This window comes from Barbus barbus, assembly GCF_936440315.1.
Source record: "Barbus barbus genome assembly, chromosome: 5".
NCBI lineage: Eukaryota > Metazoa > Chordata > Actinopteri > Cypriniformes > Cyprinidae > Barbus > Barbus barbus.
The window spans coordinates 30,879,756-30,900,025 of NC_136733.1; the positions used below are offsets into that span (position 1 = coordinate 30,879,756).

General features: G+C 37.2%; 2 protein-coding genes across 4 annotated transcripts; one reads left to right on the forward strand and one right to left on the reverse strand.

Moving 5' to 3' along the window:
- The first annotated feature begins 6,506 nt into the window (after positions 1–6,506).
- LOC306869399 (type-2 angiotensin II receptor-like) lies at positions 6,507–10,526 on the forward strand. Of its 2 annotated transcripts, none has more exons than XM_079416164.1 (2): positions 6,507–6,830; positions 8,852–10,526. In XM_079416164.1, exon 2 carries the CDS (start codon positions 8,897–8,899, stop codon positions 9,992–9,994), a length of 1,098 nt encoding a protein of 365 aa, XP_079272290.1. In that variant the 5' UTR covers positions 6,507–6,830; positions 8,852–8,896; the 3' UTR covers positions 9,995–10,526. The 2 variants fall into 2 exon arrangements, with proteins under 2 accessions (XP_079272290.1, XP_079272291.1); XM_079416165.1 differs by lacking the exon at positions 6,507–6,830 and adding an exon at positions 8,267–8,390.
- A 5,174-nt stretch (positions 10,527–15,700) lies between these two features.
- LOC306869294 (uncharacterized protein) lies at positions 15,701–18,605 on the reverse strand. 2 transcript variants are annotated; one of them, XM_079415988.1, is made up of 5 exons: positions 18,521–18,576; positions 17,292–17,467; positions 16,835–17,066; positions 16,662–16,737; positions 15,701–16,576 (listed from the first exon to the last, which is right to left on the reverse strand). In XM_079415988.1, exons 1-5 carry the CDS (start codon positions 18,560–18,562, stop codon positions 16,287–16,289), a joined length of 816 nt encoding a protein of 271 aa, XP_079272114.1. In that variant the 5' UTR covers positions 18,563–18,576; the 3' UTR covers positions 15,701–16,286. The 2 variants fall into 2 exon arrangements, 1 of the variants encoding a protein (XP_079272114.1); XR_013784158.1 differs by lacking the exon at positions 17,292–17,467 and having other exon boundaries at positions 18,521–18,605.
- Between the last annotated feature and the right edge of the window lie 1,665 nt (positions 18,606–20,270).

The window sequence follows — 20,270 nt, forward strand, 5'->3', positions numbered from 1 at the left end:
ATCAGCATCTCCATAAAGTTTGTCAGCAGAAGGAAGCATAAAGTGCTCTAAAATCTCCTGGTAGACGGCTGCACACCAGCAGATGACTTGGCAGCCCAAATCATCTCTGACTTCGGAAACTTCACACTGGACTTCAAGCAGTCCAGTTCTTTTTCTCCACAGCCCAGGTAAGACGCTTCTGACGTTGTCTCTGGTTCAGAAGTGGCTTGGTAGCCCTTTTTCTGAAGACGTCTGAGCGTGGTGACTCTTGATGCACTGACTCCAGCTTCAGTCCACTCCTTGTGAAGCTCTCCCAAATGTTTGAATCGGCTTTGCTTGACAGTATTCTTAAGTTTGCGGTAATCCCTGTTGTTTATGCACATTTTCCTTCCCAAATTCTTCCTTCTGGTCAACTTTGCATTTAATATGCTTTGATACAGCACTCCTTGAACAGCCACACCTTTCAGTAATGACCCTCTGTGACTTACCCTCTTTGTTCGTCTTCTGGATCATTGCCAAGTCAGCAGTGTTCCCCATTATTGTGGTTTCAAAGAACAAGAGGTACCCGGAATCTATACTGTAGGGATGGTCATTAATTGAAACTCAAATGTAAATATTCTAATATTTTGAGATACTGATTTTTGACTTTCATTAGCTGTAAGCTCTAATCATCAAAAAAAAAAAATTGTTTTACTTTACATGTTATTAACCTAAAATATATGAAAGTTTCACTTTTTGAAATAAGTTACAAGAAAAAAATGAACTTTTTTCACCATATTCCAATTTTCGGAGATGCACCTGCATATTGTGATTGTCTCACTGTAGGCTAGATACTAAGAAAATTGTGGCAAAGTTATATGCGTCATTTAATTGACTCTTTGACATTGCAACTGTCAGTTCTTTCAGTCTTCCGCACTGTTAGACTTTTGTTTTTCTCATTTCTCTCGCAGGCATTTTCTGTGGCCGACGAACTGATTTGTGGGTGTTTGTTTGTAGGACAGCAGGAGGCAGTGCAGAGTCAGATTGGTCATAGAGCAAGGAACATGAGCTTCCTGTTTCATATAGCGGGTCCTGTCTCTGTAATGCGTGTAAGGAGCTTATGTTTCCTTTTTTCTATGCTTGTCATCACCTTTGAACCATTTATTCCCCCTTTTCTGTTGTTCCAGTGATAGTAACGTGATACGTGTTTTCTGGAGGTTGTAATCTGTTCAGTTTGTGATGATGTCAGACAATCAGTTGAGGGTATCAGCACTGTAGTTATATTATTATAACATAATTACTTAACTCTTACATGCCCCATAGAGTGATTTAATATGAATGTATTAGCTAAAATTCATCCTTGAAAGAATTTAGTGTTCCATGTTTTGATGTTGGTACAGTATGTTCTTTCCTTTAGTTGGATTTTCCCAGTGCTTTCAGCAGGGACTGTCTGATTTATTTATTTATTAGGAAATGTATATATTAATTATATTTTATATATTATATTTTAATAATATTTTAATTTAAAAGTTGAAATAAAGTGCTTTTTTGTTTTCTTTTTTAAAATATAGCTTTTATTGACTAGTGTTTAAAACCATCATGAAAATTACATACATGAAAATACAGCAGATGAATCTAAGACATGGCAAATAATTAAAAGGTAAGCAAAACCTAGTCTTAGCACTTGTTTAGCATTTAAACTAAATTTAAACTTACTTTTTTTTAAAGATAATCAAGTATTTTTGTTGGAGGTCTTATATTACAATAACTTATGTTAAATGCTTCTTTGCATTTTTTAAATCAGTGATATGCCACATAAATATATTTCAAAAATATATTCTTTATTTTATAATATTTAAAACCATAGATAGAGAGAATTGCAGAGAAGCCTGATGAACTGCCAGCCTGAGGTTAAGATGAAAAATGAACACTGAGAAAGGCTAATCAGAAATGATGTTTCAGCTTTGTATATGTTTATTTGATGTGGTTATGGCAGATCAAATCAACTCACATATTTGTCAAATTACCATATACAAGTTTAATACGTGAAGATCGTGGGTGCTTGCTCCACAACAATTTGCTTTAGGTTTTATTGTTTTTGTTTTCCCTACAACACAAACACATGCCACCAAACACATTCTCACACACTGAAGTGTATTATTAGTGTGCTTAGGGTGAGCCCTGAGCCTGGGATGGTGGTTTGTGACTCATTCTCTCTGTACATTGAAGCTGGCTCCTAATTTATCCCTTCAGACTCTCCCCCAAACCAGCATCCTGTCCCCTCTGTGACCCTTCCTCTTCCTCCCTTCTCTCTTCCTCTCTTGAGTTCTTCTGTCAGTCACTGGGGAGAGATGCTGATGCTATTTGACAGGGAACAGAATGTGTTCAGGACTTTATGTCTGTGCTTTTTTTAGTAGACCCATTGGACAAGCCACTTTTATGAGCTGGTTGTGCTGAATCATGATGTTGTGCCATGGTAGAATTTACTAGAGGGCTTTTACCCGTCTCATATAGTGCTGTATGACTGAACAAAACAGAAAGGTCATATATTAGTTCTAAATTAAGGGGCAGTCGTGGGGCGGTCATGGCCTAATGGATAGAGAGTTGGACTTGTAACCCGAAGGTTGTGGGTTCGAGTCTCAGGTCCGGCAGGGATTGTAGGTGGGGGAGTGAAAAATCTCTCTCCACCCTCAATACCACGACCCTTGAACAAGGCACCGAACCCCCAACTGCTCCCCGGGCGCCGCAGCATTGGCTGCCCACTGCTCCGGGTGTATGTTCACTACTGTGTGTACACTTGGATCGGTTAAATGCAGAGCACAAATTCCGAGTATGGGTCACCATACTTGGCCACACACTTCCCCTAAATGTTCTCACACACACACAGACAGTTCATTGTCCATCAGGGAGAAGAAACGCAGCTTGGGATTTTGAAGCCTCTCTCTTTCACTGTGCATTTCTTGCGATCTCTGTTATCTGTATTTATTTTGGACATTTCATTGGATTTTGAATGTTTCACAACATTTTTTTGATCATTTATTTCGATATTATTTTTAGCAATGAGACTGCAGTCCTTTGATTATTTTTAGGTTGACTTTTTGTTGTCAAAGTGTTATATTCAATGGATTTAGAAATTAGCGCTTTGAATGTCGATATATGAGGAGAGTCCTAATTTTTATGTAGCCTATGCCAAAAAAGTTTTTATGTACTGTTCTATTTTTTATTTTTTATTTTATCATTTGTACTTTAAAATGTTTTACTTTCTCATGCACTTAAAGCTTTCACAGCCAGATTTAAACCCATTGCTCATTCCTTTGAGCCAGGATGCTGTCACATTCAATAAGCTTCACTAGCTCATCAAAATGAGCTGATGTTTCCAAGTTATGCTGTGCATGTAATGTCCATTTTATGATTATTTAGCGCAGGGATTTTCATGGCCTGAGAAACTGCTCTTACTCAACCCAATGTAAAGTGTACACATGTATCATTTTGCAGTACTCAGTCAGATTTAGTGTTTTTCTAGTGAAAATCTGTCATTCTCTAGAGGAGTCTTGGAGTTACAATCACAAGTAACCCGCAATGTACACAGTTCTTATAGAAAACTATATATTTTCTAAAACACAATTAACTGCAATTTGGAATAGTCTGATCTTATAATATTTACAATTACTTTCCGGTGAAAAAAAGTCTTCACTGTCATTGGTGTTTTTGCAAACAAAAGAGAGAAATTACATGAGGGTGAGTTAATGATGATAAATTATATTTTTTCCCCGTCCTTTTTTTCTTAAATTGTAAACATTACTGGTTCTCACTCATTTTATTTAAGAGTAATGTCACTGAGAAAATGGCATGGCAGCTAAGGATAAATTAGGATTATTATTTAGTGTGATCTTTAATGAAATGAGCAGCATGGTTATGCATGATACACAATTAATGTAGCATGGTAGGTTTAATGTGGAATTGATTAATTTTGATTTATTTTTGATTTTTCAGATGGATAAGCTAAAGCCACCACATTTGTGGAATGACCCAAAGACAAATGAACCAGAGCTCCAGAACTCTCCACAATGATCCCAAAATTTAGAGGTTCATTTAATGAAAATCTACACAACAAGGCTCACAGTGTGAGGTCAGTGTTATATGTACAGTAAGCTTATATCATAAGCCTTGAAAATGAAATCATAATGCTGTAAAGCAAGTTTCACAAGTGTCAGTATTTCAAATATGAGACCTCGAAAGCAGGGGCACAAAACCCATAAAGCCTTGTGATAGCAAGAACTGAGCTCATTCTGTCCAGAATTAGACTAAAACCTGAGACCAGAATAACCTACAGTAATCACACAAAACCACACTGAATCACAAATTAAACCCATATTAATAAAACTGATCAAAGTAAATTCAAATTCTTTAAAGACAGGACATTGTGATGTACTTGTCCACTGTGATTAACAAAAAACTGAGACCCACCTTATAAATGAACAGACTCAGCGAGGACAACCTAGCGATATAAATGAGCTTGGCCAAAAGAAACCGATAAAAGTTTGTACAAACAAAACAAAATAAGGCAGCACTGCATTTTCTGTCAGAATGTATACATTTCAATTGAATCCTGTTGAAATATTCTTTTAGTAAATTAAAAAGGCTTCTGAAGATACTGACAATTTGCCAAACAGAAAGAAATGCAGCAAAGTAATTATATTGACTTTGTGTTGTGAATGATGCATGCGATCCTTTCACCTGAAATCTGTCCTTCAGATCAGAGTGAACGGAATAAAAGGCAATGAGCTTCTCAGACAAGTTCTTAGTCCATCAAAAGCATCTCTGTATAACATTTGTGCCATTTGTGAACAATGGTCACATAAAAAAATAAATAAAAAAAAAACATTTCTTGCGTGTTTCTCAGTACAAAGTAATTTACAGCTGTTGTTCTGAAGTAATCATTGCTTATGTAGCTAACTGCATGTGACCTTAATCTAAACCAAATCAAAGACATGAAATTATTATTGACTTCATGTCATTGTTTTACTTTTAGGGATTTCTTTTTTATCTTTTTTTCTCCCTCCCTCAGTGATCAGTGTTCATTTAGAATTTCTCATGTTCCTTACTTTGTCTTAGATTAATGTATGACTGAATTATGAAGATTTGTTAACTCTCTCTCTCTCTCTCTCTCTCTCGATGGATGGCAGAAGGAAGTGTTTGAGAAGAGGGAAATGTTTGACAGAGGATGGATATGGATTTGAGTAAGTGCACGCTGGATGTCACACTCACTGTCACAATAAATAAACAGCACATTAATACACCAGAAAACAATGACACACATTTTGAACTGGCATTAATATTCATCCTCTTGGTAATCAATATCAGGCCATGGATGAGTGAAGTCATAAAATGAAACTAAAACTGCGTATGCAGTAATGAATGCTACAAGGGGAGTTTAAATGGTCATTGAACATGTTTATACAGCTTTAAAGTTAAATTAAATTTTCTCTATAAAAACTGCTGCTGTTCATCTGTGATGTCAGTTATTTGAGTTATACATCTGCTGTTAAAAATTGTAATTTTAAGTAGCCGCAGCTGTACATCGTGCCCCCTTCAGTCTCCAATCATGTTAAGTTGTAGCTCAGTATGTCCATACCAAATGAATCAACTCAGCTGGAGTTTACTGGCAGCAGCAGCAGCATTCCAGGGTCCTTTTCCAATCAGTCGCTGCCTAGTTCTAGTATTTCTTCAAAACAGAGACAGAAGGTTCAGGAGACACAATAGCTCTAAACATGCAACCCCACCAAAAAGCCTTTGTTGCAACTGTTTTCTGTTGATCAAAGTTTTATTAAAAAAATAGTTTACAGGCATTGGTTTTGACAGACACTAAGAAACTCAAAAGCAGTTGGAGAAACATTATGTTCTGTTCCTTCAGTTGTTTGGATGGAAATCGGACACACCGATTTGTAAACACACACACACACACGCTTCTGGGTAATGTCATCTGTAATTGGCCAAATTTCAGTTATCTTAGCCCTGCTCATTTGAGACACCATTATCTGCCTTGTTATGAAATTGTTAGAACACATCTGCCCGTGACCTCTGAGGGGTCACTCGCTGGGTCGTCGCTACAGTAACTACAGAGTGGAGTGAATGAGGAGCCTCTGACGTCTCTCAATTTCCTGTGTTTTAAGAAGCATATCTGGTTTCACACTCTGGATCAAATGTTTGATAAAGGACACGATTCATACAGAGGCAGAACCCAAAAGTCTTGTGAGACCAGAGACCAACACTCATTTAGAAGGAATGCAGGAAATTTACATTAGAAAAAAGATAGATGCAGAAACATTTGCATGATAGTTCGCTGAGAAAGATGATGAAATGTTACTGCAGCACATATAAATACTACACAAAAACCACTATTATAGTACATCTGTCTTTAATTTTTCAGATCATTAGGTATGTGTGTATAATGCTGGATCCTTCCTCCTGGATATGGTCTCTCTCTCTCTCTCTCTCTCTCTCATTTTGGTGTTCACACAGAGTTGCTGGTCAGATGCATTTAAAATAAACGCAGGCATTTACTAAAAGGAAAAGAACACTTTCACCTCTCTCTCTCTCTCTCTCTCTCTCTCTCTCAACATCCATCTCCTCCCTCCTTTTCCCAGTGGACAAATGTGGACATAAAAATATTTTAGCAAATCCTACATCTGGTTGGCTGTTTACTCCCTCATATATTTACACACGCAGAGAATTGTCTCCATTTCCAAAATGGAAAAGTCTGCTGGGGGCTAAGCAAGCTTTCTTTGGCTCGGTTTTCAGCGTGAAACGTGTGCCAGGGGTGTAGCGACACCTCGAAGAGACTGAAGACTTTTTGCACCGGAAACTGAAAGGTATGCTGAGCTACGAAATGTAGTGGTCATTTTCTTGAGTTTTGAACATAATCATGATGGGACTTTTTTAAAGTTAACTTAACTTATTAAGATTATTAGAAGCATAGCTGTAAAATGTTTAAGGGCATGCATTACCTAAGTGTTCAAACTATTATTATAATCATCATCTTTTTTATAATTCCAGTAATAATGCCTAAAAACAAATCAAAAAGATGTCAGTGCAGTCTAAAGCATTGTTCTTGTTACATTGTCTTGCATGTTATTCTTTTCCGCAATGTTTTAGAAATTAGAAAGCCAGATTGCATCTCATTTTATTTACATATGCTCTTCCAGACAGTTAGCTGACTTTAGATAGAATTGTGAATTTAAATGCCATTTATTTCAAGAGAGCAGAATAACTCTGGTTAGTTTTGGACTTTGCTGCTTCTCCAAAGCAGTAGGACATGTAATATGAACCAAATATGAAAGAAATAGTTTAGATAGTTTCAGTGGTGATATGCATCTGAAAAATACTTATTTTCTCATTTATTCTATTAGATAACTACAAGCTTTCCCAATGACATAAACTTGACAGGCGTAGAGTTCTGATTAAGAATGTGCAACATTTGAAATATGACTGGGATTATTCTCGACAGCTGTGAACATTATTTAGAGCTCAGAGTTAATCTTAATAAATGAATTACCATGACAGTTAGACTTGAATGATGAGAAGCCTTTTCATATTGTATAACACCAGGCAGAGTAAGCAGATTCCTAATATATTTAACATATTAAAACTTGGTCTCGCTTTTCCAATTCTCTCTATTAACTAACATTTAACTATGATTTTTCTCCTCAATAAACTCCAAATTTGCTACTTATTAATAGTTAAGTTAGTTGTTAATTGTGTATGGGGTACGATTAAGAAATGTAAAATATGGTCATGCAGAACAAGGCATTAATATGTGCTTTTTAAGTACTAATAAACAGCCAATATTCTAGTAATATGCATAAGCTAGTTAAAAGTGAGAATTGGTCCCTAAACTTTACATGTTTCCTAAAACGCGAGGTTTGCCAGATAATTAATATTTACATTTTAGAATTAATAACTACCATTAACTAAAACCGTCAAACTGCCAAATATGTTGCCAGTTGATAGAAGATTTGACCTTATGTTACTTAGTCTGATTGTGATATTTGTTTCAGGACCTGTGTGTTTGTGTTGTCCAACTATGCATACATTACCTGAGCTCATTGGAAAAATATGAAAAGTATGCCTGGCCTGCTACTTTATACAGTATACTATTGGGGAGAGGGACTGAAACACCACATCTGATTTCCCAGCCAGTCCGATATCTTCGTGTGCCCCACCGCCTATGCTAACAGTAACCAGATGTATTGTGCGCAGCCTGCAGAGAGCTATAAAACACATCTGTGCTGGACCCAAACTCACCAGAGCTGTGGTTACACGCACGCACACTCGCTTTCTCACATTTCTCTCACAGATTTCTCTTTCTCACACTGACAAGATGTAGAGGAGAGGATGCTTCAACATCAGTCCCAGTGGACGGTCAGCACGCGGTGGGATTTTGTTTGTTTTGTTTTGTTGGGTTTTGTTTGACAATAAGGCTGTCCACAACCGTGGGACGAGTTCCTTTAATAGGATTCAGAGTGTCCGTGGAGGGTTTGAACATGTTATGGATAGTGACGCAGACCTTTTCAGCTCAGTCGAGACACTTTCCTCACTTTTATTTAATCATTTTTTTATTTATTCTGGCAACCTGTGAAATTCAGCCTGTGATTTATAGCCGTTTTATAATTTTTTTCTTCGCTTAACTTTCAGGAGTTTCACAATCTTGTATTTTCCTACTTGAGGGGGATCAAGAAGTTTTAGTGAAGGTTTAAGATAAATGGAGCATGAAAGATGATTTTGCATTTTATCCCAATGTTACAATAACATGTTTCTTCATTCCTGCTTCACAAGAGAATTTGCCCTATCACTGCATAAAGCTCTTTGTGGTTTTTTTTCTTTCTCATTTCAGAACTTCAGATTTCCCATTCTTGAATCATCCTGCATTATCAACGCAATGGAAACAGAATCCACCCATAACCTGACTGCACCCACTGTGAATTTGTTGCACCATAACATGACAAACTCCTGCGACTACATATCCACCTCAGCCTCGCAATACCAGAAGAAAGTGATCCCCACTTTGTACAGTCTCATTTTCCTGCTAGGTTTTCTTGGTAACATGCTGGTGGTGTGCGTGTTGTATCACAGTTCAGGCCGAAGGACAGTAGCCAACACGTATCTGATGAATCTAGCCATGTCGGACTTGCTGTTCCTGAGCTCTTTGCCATTCTGGGCTGTTTACTATTCGCTGGATTACAACTGGGTTTTTGGGAAGGTCATGTGTAAGCTGTGTGGAGGTCTGGTAACGATAAACGTCTACGCTAGTATATTTTTCATCACCTGTATGAGTGTGGATCGATATCATGCCATCGTCTACCCACTGCACTCTCAGAGCAGCAGGAGCATAAATCAGGCCAGATGTGTCAGTGGCTTCATTTGGGTCGTGGCGGCTTTGACGACATTACCGACAGTTATGTTTCGTGACATACACACTTTTCCCAGTAACAACGTTACGGCTTGTGTCATTTATTTCCCCAGCTCCTACTGGCAAACCGGGTTAACTCTTGGAAAGAACACCCTGGGATTCTTCTTGCCATTCATTGTCATTGCAACCTGCTACAGCCGAATCGCCGTGAACCTTCTGGCCACCCCGAACTACCTGGAGCAAGACTCCACCCGACTGGTCCATGTATTGCGTATGGTGGTCGCTGTGGTATTGGCGTTTTTCTTTTGCTGGTTCCCATTCCACGTTCTGGCATTCCTCGGAGCTCTGGGAGAGCTGGGTGTGGAGTGGGACTGCTGGGTGCTTCAAGAGATCCATAAACTCCTGCCGTTCTTCCTCTGCCTTGGCTTTTCCAACTCTGCCATAAACCCTTTCCTGTACTGTTTTGTGGGAAATCACTTCCGAGAGAAGCTGTGTCAGTTTTACGGTGATATGCTGATGCAGAAAAGAGATTCTATCAGCACGAGACTGTCTTCCTTCTCCAGGAAACTGAGTGACCTCAAAGAAACCGTGCCTATGGAGATTCTTGAGCAGCAAAGCAGCGCGTAGTGGAGTCTGGTGAATCTACAACCTTATAACTGCAGAGGACCATGTCAGTGTCGGTCAAGTGCTTTTCCATGGACTGCCACTTGTTTGGAATGATCAGTTCAAATGTTGTTGTTGGTTGATATAATTGTGTCACTGTGCCTTGTTTCTAATTACACAGTGGTTGTGATTAGCGCCAGCATCTATAAACAGCATTTGGTTATATAACAATGTGTAGAAATATAGCCCACATATTATTCTTTGATCAGACTTTATTCAGGATGAGGAATTTGCAGATTTTTCTGATTGCAGATTTGCAGATTGAATTTGGATTACTGGTAATTGAGTTGTAAATAACACTCAAATGTTAGACAATGTTAATCATGTGTTTCGTATGGCTGAGATCTGCCAGACAGTCTAAAACTCTTATCTTTAAGCTGTAACATACAAAGTCACAAAAAAGTAACATGAGCTGTTAAAATTATAAATCATTGTAAATTGAATTATAATTGTATTATAATGGCGCATCATCAATAAATGATGTTCGCAAGTATACAACTTTACTGTTTTGTTCTATGATTTGCTATCTATCTGTCTTACAATTTCTATCTGTCTGTCTGTCTGTCTACAATTTCTGTCTGTCTGCCTGTAATCAATATGATGAGAATAAGAATGTCATCTGAAACTTTAAACTTCTGACTGAAAGAGGTGTGCTTTTAAAATGGAAATATCCACATGAATGTCTAGTTAACATTCAGTATTTTACACTTTACAGATAATTTATTCTTAAATCTGTTCCTATGTACATCAGCATAGTGTTTCGCTACTTTCTTCCCAGTCTGCATTAGCAGACATCTAACTAATAGTTAATAATTACTATAAAACCAACCTTAGTTCACAGCATATGATGGCCCATCAGCTGGACAACATCACTTGTCCTAATTTTCCTTTCGCATTAACATTCTGTGAGCTCCAAGCTCTTAATGTTCCTGTAAACACCAATATCATCATGACAGCCATTATTTGAATTTGCATCTTGCTTTGTTGAGGCCTGCCGTCTCGATAGCCTGCATTACAGATCCTTGAGCTAGCGTACACTAGAACAGATGTAGATCAACACACCTTTCAAGTCATGTAGGGTCATCTAAAACACTTTGAACACCAACTGGAGTTATGCACTTACTTAACCTCTTACTTTCTTCTGTTCTTCCAGGAATCTTGAAGAACCTGCTTAGCGTCTGTCTCTGAGAAGTCGGAGAAGTTTAGCAATAGTCCAGATGTGTAGTCTACATATTTCTCAAGTTGATTTTTTTTTAAGGTCCGCCGTTCCCTGTAGGCACAGTTGCTGCACACATTCTCTGAACTTATAATTTGCTCCAATGATGCAAGGTCTTCCCTAAACCTCCGGTATAAGAAATGATCAGACATCAGTGTTCTCATCTGTCAATACTTATTTCAATTTCAGTTTCTTTATAAAGACAAGAACAAGATTTTGGACCTTTTCAGTTGATAAAGCATTCAGGGGGAGGATGTTTTAAACTGATGAAAAATGTTGATAAAGAAGCTAGGGTGGTTTTTGCATAATAGTTAAGAATCTGGGCCCATATGTATACATTTCTCTTGATGATCACATTTGAATTGTTTTATCAACTCCATATCATCATGTAACTCCAATACACACAGTATATTTGTTGGAAAATTTGTGTTTTCTCCTCTTTGCTGCCATCTTGTTACTCCAAGCTAGATTAGGATACCTCTCTAGCAATTGTAAATAATTTAGGTGCCGAGACCTAGTCTTTAAGCACCTTTATGAATCACACTTATTATTAAGTCCAAGTATTTTGACACACTTAAGACTAAAATTCTACTCTGAGCGGCTTTACACGTACGGCCCCTGGTCTATTGATGCAAAGGTTTCAGGTTCAGATCATAATAAAGATTAACTGAGATCACGTTCCATCACCATGTGCCCTGCAGCATTGAGCTGTTGATCCTCACACCTACTATCAGTGCACTTAGAAACTGCCTTCAAAGACAACTCCTGCATGACAGTAAGTGTTAAGAAGCACTGCACTACACTCTTAAAAATAAAGGTACTTAAAAGGTTCTTCACAGCGATGCCACAGAAGAGCCATTTTTGGTTCCACAATGAACCATTCAGTCAAAGGTTCTTTAAAGAACCATCTCTTTCCTACCTTTTTATAATCTGAATTTTTTTTATAATTCAGATGTTAAAGGTTCTATATGGAACCATTTAGAAAAAAAGTTTCTTCTATGGCATCATGAAGCACCTTTATTGTTAAGAGTGTAGAGCATCATGAAAAATATCCATCTATGTTGTCCTTGTAAATATTAAAAAAATGACCAAAATATATTTTTATATATTATTGATCTTTTCGAATCTGACTGTGAAATTGAGTATTAGGCTACTAATTTTAGATGTTTAAATGTGAAGAATGAAATCCAGAATCAATCAGCTGGGATTTGGGTTTATGAGCCTCAAATTACAGATACTCTCTGGACTCTCTCTCTCTCTCTCTCTCTGTGTGTGTGTGTGTTTCTGTGTGTATGTCTGTGTGTGTCTGTCTGTGTGTGTGTGTGTGTCTGTGCGTGTGTTCCAAAATTTGTTGTGTTCTGTTGACTGCTGAAAGGAAATTATTAATAAATTTATTCCTGCAGGTATTCTATTCCAGCCAATACACATAGCACACTGTAGTATACATCTATGCATATAGATTAATTTTGTACCTATGACAGTCTGTAAAACTTAAGAGATCAGAGGGTCTTCGGTGCACCCCATTTGTCTCACTTTGTCATTGTTTCAACAGCAGAACAGAACAGTGTTCCTGAACACATACTGTAAGCTGGACTGCAGACAAAGACCACGCATACACACAAATATGAATATAGACATTATTATCTTATATCAAGGAAACAAATTCAAGGTTGAGTGAAGGTGAGCTATGTTTAGTTGTGTCTTTTGTTCTTGGGGTGGAAGGAGGTAGGCATGAGAGGTGTGTGTGTCTGTGTGTTCATATGTAGTGGTTGCAGTCTGGCAAGTTTTAAATCACTCTCACAGACTAAACTGCACAGATTTCCACACGTGGGTAAGAACCTCTTGCTTTAGTGCACACACACACACACACTATAGCAATGAAATGCACTGGCCTCCTCACAGATGTAGTGAAACGCCTTAAACCAAGCTTAAAAATGCTCCTTGTGAAAACGATTGCATATATATCTGATATCTGATTTAACTCTTAAGGTCTGGGTGTTGAACTCTTTATCTGTGTGTGTTCCAAGTTTTTGTCTGAGTGAGTTTGGATTACATAGCAGGGCTTCTTCCTCTAACTGTGATCAATGACAATTTAACAAAACAAGCAATGAAGATGATTTCACTATTCTGGGAAGTGAGGACATCCTGCCATTATGTTAGAAACTTAACCGATACGTGTGTGATGTTGTGCTTTTTGATCTTGGAATGTTTTAGGAGGACATGGCTTTTAGAATTGTACTAAGACAAAAATGAAAATGTCTTCACTAATATAGCCAGAAACTGACATTTGAAGTACACTAGAACTGTTTGAAAGCCTCATAAAACAGCAAAATTATTACATCAAATAATTGTCAACAGATTTCTGGGAGGGTTAGGTTTAGGGACAAAGTCAATATAAACATTACTTGTGTACCTTTGCACACACGTTTTCATCTGTCTGTCCAAATATACATGAGACAACTGATTATTTATCATCACTGCTGGATTTTGGAGCATGCAAACAATGCCAAGGTCAGAGGCATTCATCGTGATATCACAAAAAGATTGGACAAGTATGATTTCAGTCGGGCTAAAGCGTATCTATGACATTTAATAAGACAAATTATTGTTTTAGTTTGACTAAAATCAAACTCTTACAATGCGTGCAAGAACATTATTCAAGGATCTGTAAACAGAACAGATCCTCTTAGATTGCTGGCACTAAAAGCCAGACACCAAAGAGGGAAATGTGGAAATATACAGCTCCATATGACTGTGATGACATGTGCTTGAGAAAACCTAAGCATTCCACAAACACACAAGATCTTACAGACAGTTTTCTCATCAATCTTTTGTTTGTTGCTGTGTATTATGACCTGCTCTTCCTCTTTGCCATTGTCCTGAATGCCTTCCAGCTCATTTATTTTTAGCTATTTACGTCTTCACTATGGGATCAGATTCCCGCCTAAAGTATTGCGGTCACGGATAAAAAAATAATAAGCGTAAATCAAAAATTTAAAAATAGGTGTAAAATAATACCGCACAAAATCGAAAAACAAATGCAAAGTTTTTCAGAATAGCAAACAACGCGGTCACGTATCGAAAAATAATAAGCGTGAATCAAAAATGTAACACATTAAAAAATATATTGCACAAAACTGAAACATGAATTCAAAGTTTTCCAAATCGCAAACAAAATCAGGTCTCCCGCTCATATTTTTATTTTTTGTGTGCTTCCGGTCTTTTCCCCTTCGCTCTTATTTCCATGTTCTGCGCTTGCGTTTCCAAATGTTGCGGTTAGAGTTTCATGTAAATCAGGGCGGGCTTCAGCGTCACCATTGGTCCACCATTGGTTGATTGACACCTGCTCCTCTAGCCAATCAGCCGAAGGGGAGTTGACGTCACTCCAATGCGACTCGTGGCTGCTTTGGCAGGTGTGTGTGAAGATGGATAACCAGCGTCAGCAGGCAAATGCTGGACAATCTCAGGTAATTAGCCATAAATATTTTGTTAGTGAGTGACAGGTGATATGTTTGATTTGTGAATTATTCCAGTTTTGAGTTTTTCGGTTTAGGTGCAAAGAATTAATTGATTTATTTAGATAATTTTACGTAATGTTTCATATATGTTCACAGGCAGTGTCAATCATGGAATAATTGTGTAAGATGCCAATAACTTCACTAAATTATTTGATCAGGTCATGTATCTGGGGGCTGCAACCAACAACAAAGCTTCATGGTATGTATGTACATTTGAGTACATCCTATCTATCTATCTATCTATCTTTATACACAGAGTGACTGACTGACTGCATGCATGGTTGTAAAACCCTCACCGAGCATTTAAAACTGCTTCAAACTTCAAGATATTACATGTAATTAACTTTTAAGGTTTTGTCAAGGTTAAGGTTTTGTCAAACCTTACTATGTAGTGTTAAATTTACTGTCTTAATTTGTAGGTAAGAGCAGACCAAGGTGTAGCGCAACATACAATGTTTGGTCTTTACTGTTCAATTATTATTTTCATTTTGTTTTTTAATCCAGGACCTCAACATTTTTGTGCAAGTTGGCCTTACCCACTGGAGGAGCAGAACATTGGAGTAGTGGTCCCTCAGGTGGAGTGTCTGCTCTCAGAGTATGAAATGGCTCGACTCAGGACAACCATTAATCCACTCTCACAGTCCAGAGACTTTGGCCGAGATATTTACTTATCAGTGTTAAATATTGTGCAGCAGCTTCTTGAATAACACACTTTGGAGCTCAGAACATCAGAATGTAAGTTATGTAAAAAAAAAAAATAATCTTGTGAAGTTTATGGTGTCATTTAACTATTGTGAAGTTGATCAGTGCTTACCACACAGAGATTAAACAAAGAACTGAATTATTTTTGTTAGCTTAATTTTTATTTATATATATATATATAACTGTGGTAAATGTGACTAGACACATTTGGCATGAAAATAAAACAAAAGCAATGACTTTTAAAAGTTTTTTTTATTATTGTAATTAACATTGTCAAATACCTACTATAGTGGCCAACTTCTACTATAGTGGCAAACGTCTACACCAAGGTTCTCTTGGAAAACATGCAACTTATAAACGAAATGCAAAATCAGTTAAGGAGAGCTCTACAACAAAGCAGTTTGATTTGAGCAATGTGAACTGCAAATGCAAGTTATTTTAAATCAGATATAAACTACAGAAACTGCACTTTAACAGAGGCTCACTTTTAAAACATTTCAGAATAGAATATCTTAGGGTAGATATAAAAATACTGCAGCAGCAAACCTCCCAACAGGTTGAGATAAGAAATGTTGAACTGAACTTCTGTCTGCTCCAAAAACAAAAATTAAAACTGTATCATACAAAGTACTTCTTCATAAATATGTGATTAGCAATCTACTGACATAAACATACACTAAAATCATTTGTTATCCTTTGAAGGTCTGTACACAGTAATAGATCTATTATAAAATCAACATGGAATGTTAAATTAAAAATTAAACATTTATTCAAAACACATGCACCAAAACAAATCATGAAATCAGCAAATTAGACAGCATTAATCCATTACCTCTTCATTTGAAGATGTTGTATCATTTGACTTGCAAACCTGAATGTGGAGAGCCACAACCTGCAGGGGCATGCTTTTGTGGCACATTTGGCAAGTAGCCTTTGGCATTTTTTTGAATTCTCTGGCATCATTAGGGAGAGGATTAAGGTCCAGTTCCTCTTGTAGAGGAACTACATAAAGCATTGTCTTTCCAGATGCAGAGGCAGATTTGATTTGGGATCCAGTGTAACCTTCAGAGTCTGGAGGAATAACGTTTAGCCATCTTACACCGCAACCCCCTATAAACAAAGACAACATTTAACATATGTTTTTATAACCCAAAACTTACTGACTCAAGTGGTAATAAAGAAAATATAAAGTCACCAGTAGCCTTGTAAAGCATCCATCCTCCACTCAAACCCTCCATTTTCGGGAATGCTTCACACAGTATGCTGGAAAACTATTGGAAAATGCTATTTGTTTCTATTACCTGTACTTATTATTCTACTATAAATGTACTTTTTCCAGTTGTACAAAAAACAAACACACTACCATACCTCTGAATGCGTCATGTCTGTTGCAATTGAGATAGTCCTTTTGCCAAGCCCTGCTTGAACAAGCTTGAGTTCGTGTGCAGGTGAAGGGGTAGTCTCAGAATTTGTATCCAAAAGATATACATTCAAATCATAAGGTTTAAATGCTTTTGCAGTCTTGGTATGTGTTCTGGATGCTACATTTATTCTTTTTTTTCCACAGATTGCATGTCTTCGGAACATGCTAGGAAAGGCCCTACAAGGAAAAGAAAAAAATTTAAAATAGATTTTTTTTTCTACAAAATTAATGTTTGTTTGTATGTATATAGTAATAAAAAATGTATGTTTAAGTTTGTTTAACTTAAAAATGTCAACTTCAATAGTGTAGGGGTTTGACTATGTAAATGACAGAGTGCCTGCAAATTAAAGCTTTGAACTATTAGATCGGGTATCCATGCTTTGTATGGCCAGCAACATGCACCTGGCCATGTCCTGATCAATGGTGGTATTTGTCTGTCTTTCTTGTACTGCTGTCTGCTGCCCCTGAACCTGCATTTGAACTTGTGGACGTGGCGTTACAGGACTCTGATTAAGAGTCTGTGTTAGCACAGAGATGAGGCTCTGTGCTGCACTAAGTACATCCGGGTACTCGGTCTGCTAAACACAAAGTTAACATTAAGAGTTAATGCGAATATAATGAGAAAACCTTTATATTGTGCATTCAGAAAGTATTCAGAACGCTTCGCTCTTTATAATGTTGTCATTGTGGAATAAAAAAAAAACATACAAAGTACACTTGAACCACGATGACAACACACATTTTGGCACATTTATTAAAATGAAATAAAAACACATTGATTTAAGTATTAAAGCCCTTTACTATGTCATTTTAACTTGTATATCTTTCAGGTGTTCTGATCGGTGGTCTACCAGTGGTAAATTATTGAATAAACTGGTCAAGGAAAGACAGACAGCTGTCTATATGTAACACTGAAAGGTCTGAATACTAATGTTAAGGTGATATTATTTAGGGTTTTACATTTGCTAAAAAACTATTCAAAACTATTATAAATTCATCACAATAGGGCAGTGAGCATATATTGCTGAGGTTAAATATGTATGTGAACAATTTCAACTCAAGATTGTAACATAAATGTGGGCAAAATGGGTCCAACTACTTTATGAATGCACTGTATATAGGCCTACATTTCAAGTGTTTAGTTGGCATACTTATTCTGGTTTTGTTCTGACCTCTATTTCTAATATAATCTAATATAAACAGTTACCAGCCAGACATCTCAAAGCTATTGGAATTGCTTTATTGATTTGATGACGATAGATCATTTGATACTGATTTCTTTGCACTATCCTGGAAAAGTCCCTGCATAAGGTAACAACGTTAGCCGTCCCAGTGAGTTAGCATCAATGCATAAAACCATAATAATCTTCATGGAACAGATGGTCAAGCTCTGATCTCGAGGCTACACCGTTACAGCTAGAAAAATCATGCATTTTTAGATATACAGCCAAAAACTTAAATACTGCCTAAAATATAAAAGATTGCTTACTAAACCAAACTAACGTTAACAAGATACGTGTTAACGGGCTAGATATCGGCCTACTCGGACTACATAGAGCTTGCAGAAAATATCATAGCACACAAAGGGAATATATCTGTCACTCACTAACAAAATATTTATGGCTAATTACCTGAGATTGTCCAGCATTTGCCTGCTGACGCTGGTTATCCATCTTCACACACACCTGCCAAAGCAGCCACGAGTCGCATTGGAGTGACGTCAACTCCCCTTCGGCTGATTGGCTAGAGGAGCAGGTGTCAATCAACCAATGGTGGACCAATGGTGACGCTGAAGCCCGCCCTGATTTACATGAAACTCTAACCGCAACATTTGGAAACGCAAGCGCAGAACATGGAAATAAGAGCGAAGGGGAAAAGACCGGAAGCACACAAAAAATAAAAATATGAGCGGGAGACCTGATTTTGTTTGCGATTTGGAAAACTTTGAATTCATGTTTCAGTTTTGTGCAATATATTTTTTCATGTGTTTACATTTTTGATTCACGCTTATTATTTTTCGATACGTGACCGCGTTGTTTGCTATTCTGAAAAACTTTGCATTTGTTTTTCGATTTTGTGCGGTATTATTTTACACCTATTTTTAAATTTTTGATTTACGCTTATTATTTTTTTATCCGTGACCGCAATACTTTAGGCGGGAATCTGATCCCATACTTCACCTCTTAAGCGCTAAAGGACTAATGCATCTCAACACAATGCAATTACTATGTCAAGTGCAATTTCAAACAGTGCATGAAGACAATGCAGAAAAAATAAATATTCACTGCACATTTTATTGTGTTTCAGCACCAGAGTTTCTGTTCTAGATGGCATGCTAGATAACACACACATACTGAGAACATTTTTTGGCTGTGCTGCATTTTTCTACACTAACACTGTAAAAAACAAAAAACAAAAAAAAAAAAAAACAAAAAGGTGAGCCAACTTAAAATTAAGGCAACCAGCTTCAGTAGATTTGAGTTTTCTCAACTTATAAGTTCATTTTATGAATCACCCGTACAGATATTTGAGAGATGATCGTAAGATCAATTTTAAGATGGTTTCTGCGCAACATTTTATAAATGAGGCCCCTGATCTCTGTGTGGAGCACTGGCTGTTGTCAGACTCCTTGTGCAAACAAAATCTCACTGCATTACTACAATTAATGGCAAAATTTGTGTTTGGAAATGTAAACTGATATTTCCTACTGACACATTACAGCAAAAGATACAAATTAACTGACTTAAAACCATTTTCAACTGGTGAAAACATTAGTGTTCTAATAATTTTGGCCACCACTGTATATCTGACTTCAGCTTTCACGTATTTCTAATATAGGCCTGCCTGAAAAAGAGGATCTTGCCATGTCCAGTGGTACAAACGCACACACACAAAATATACATTTGTATACAAAATACACTAACCGGTGTTTTTTGTGATTGTAGTTGTTAACAGGGAAGCCGTATTCCAGGCGACAAAAGTTCGAACCCATTTGAAACAAGATGGAAGCTGGATCAACAGATCTCAAAATGTTCAGGACACACAGTCAGATGTGAAAGCAGGGTAAATGCAGGTTTTCACTGTCATCTGCTGGCTGAGAGCGGTAGCATCAACCAGCCACGGTCTTTCTCATGTTTGCTTGAACTCTCAATTTATTTCACTTTTTACTCTTTAACAGTAAACCAGTAAAGCTAGTAAAACCTAAAAATGTGTCATCACCTGAGAGCCATTCGGCATCTTCCTCCATCATGCCATGTGCAGAGAGTGCTACCACCTTCTCCAGCCTGGACTCGTCCACACCCATTCAAAGCTCTTATGTCACGTCAGCCTTAAAAAAGTTTGAGAAAGAGCTTTTCTTATTTTCTTTGTGTGTGATTTCTG

Excerpts from the sequence above, each read along its gene's own strand:
- LOC306869399 (XM_079416164.1), top strand. The coding sequence starts at position 8,897 with ATGGAAACAGAATCCACCCATAACCTGACTGCACCCACTGTGAATTTG.
- LOC306869294 (XM_079415988.1), bottom strand. The coding sequence starts at position 18,562 with ATGGATAACCAGCGTCAGCAGGCAAATGCTGGACAATCTCAG. Across the intron at positions 17,067-17,291 it reads ATTGATCAGGACATGGCCAG|GGCCTTTCCTAGCATGTTCC; the intron begins GTGCATGTTGCT and ends TTTTCCTTGTAG. Across the intron at positions 16,577-16,661 it reads GATGCTTTACAAGGCTACTG|GGGGTTGCGGTGTAAGATGG; the intron begins GTGACTTTATAT and ends CTTTGTTTATAG.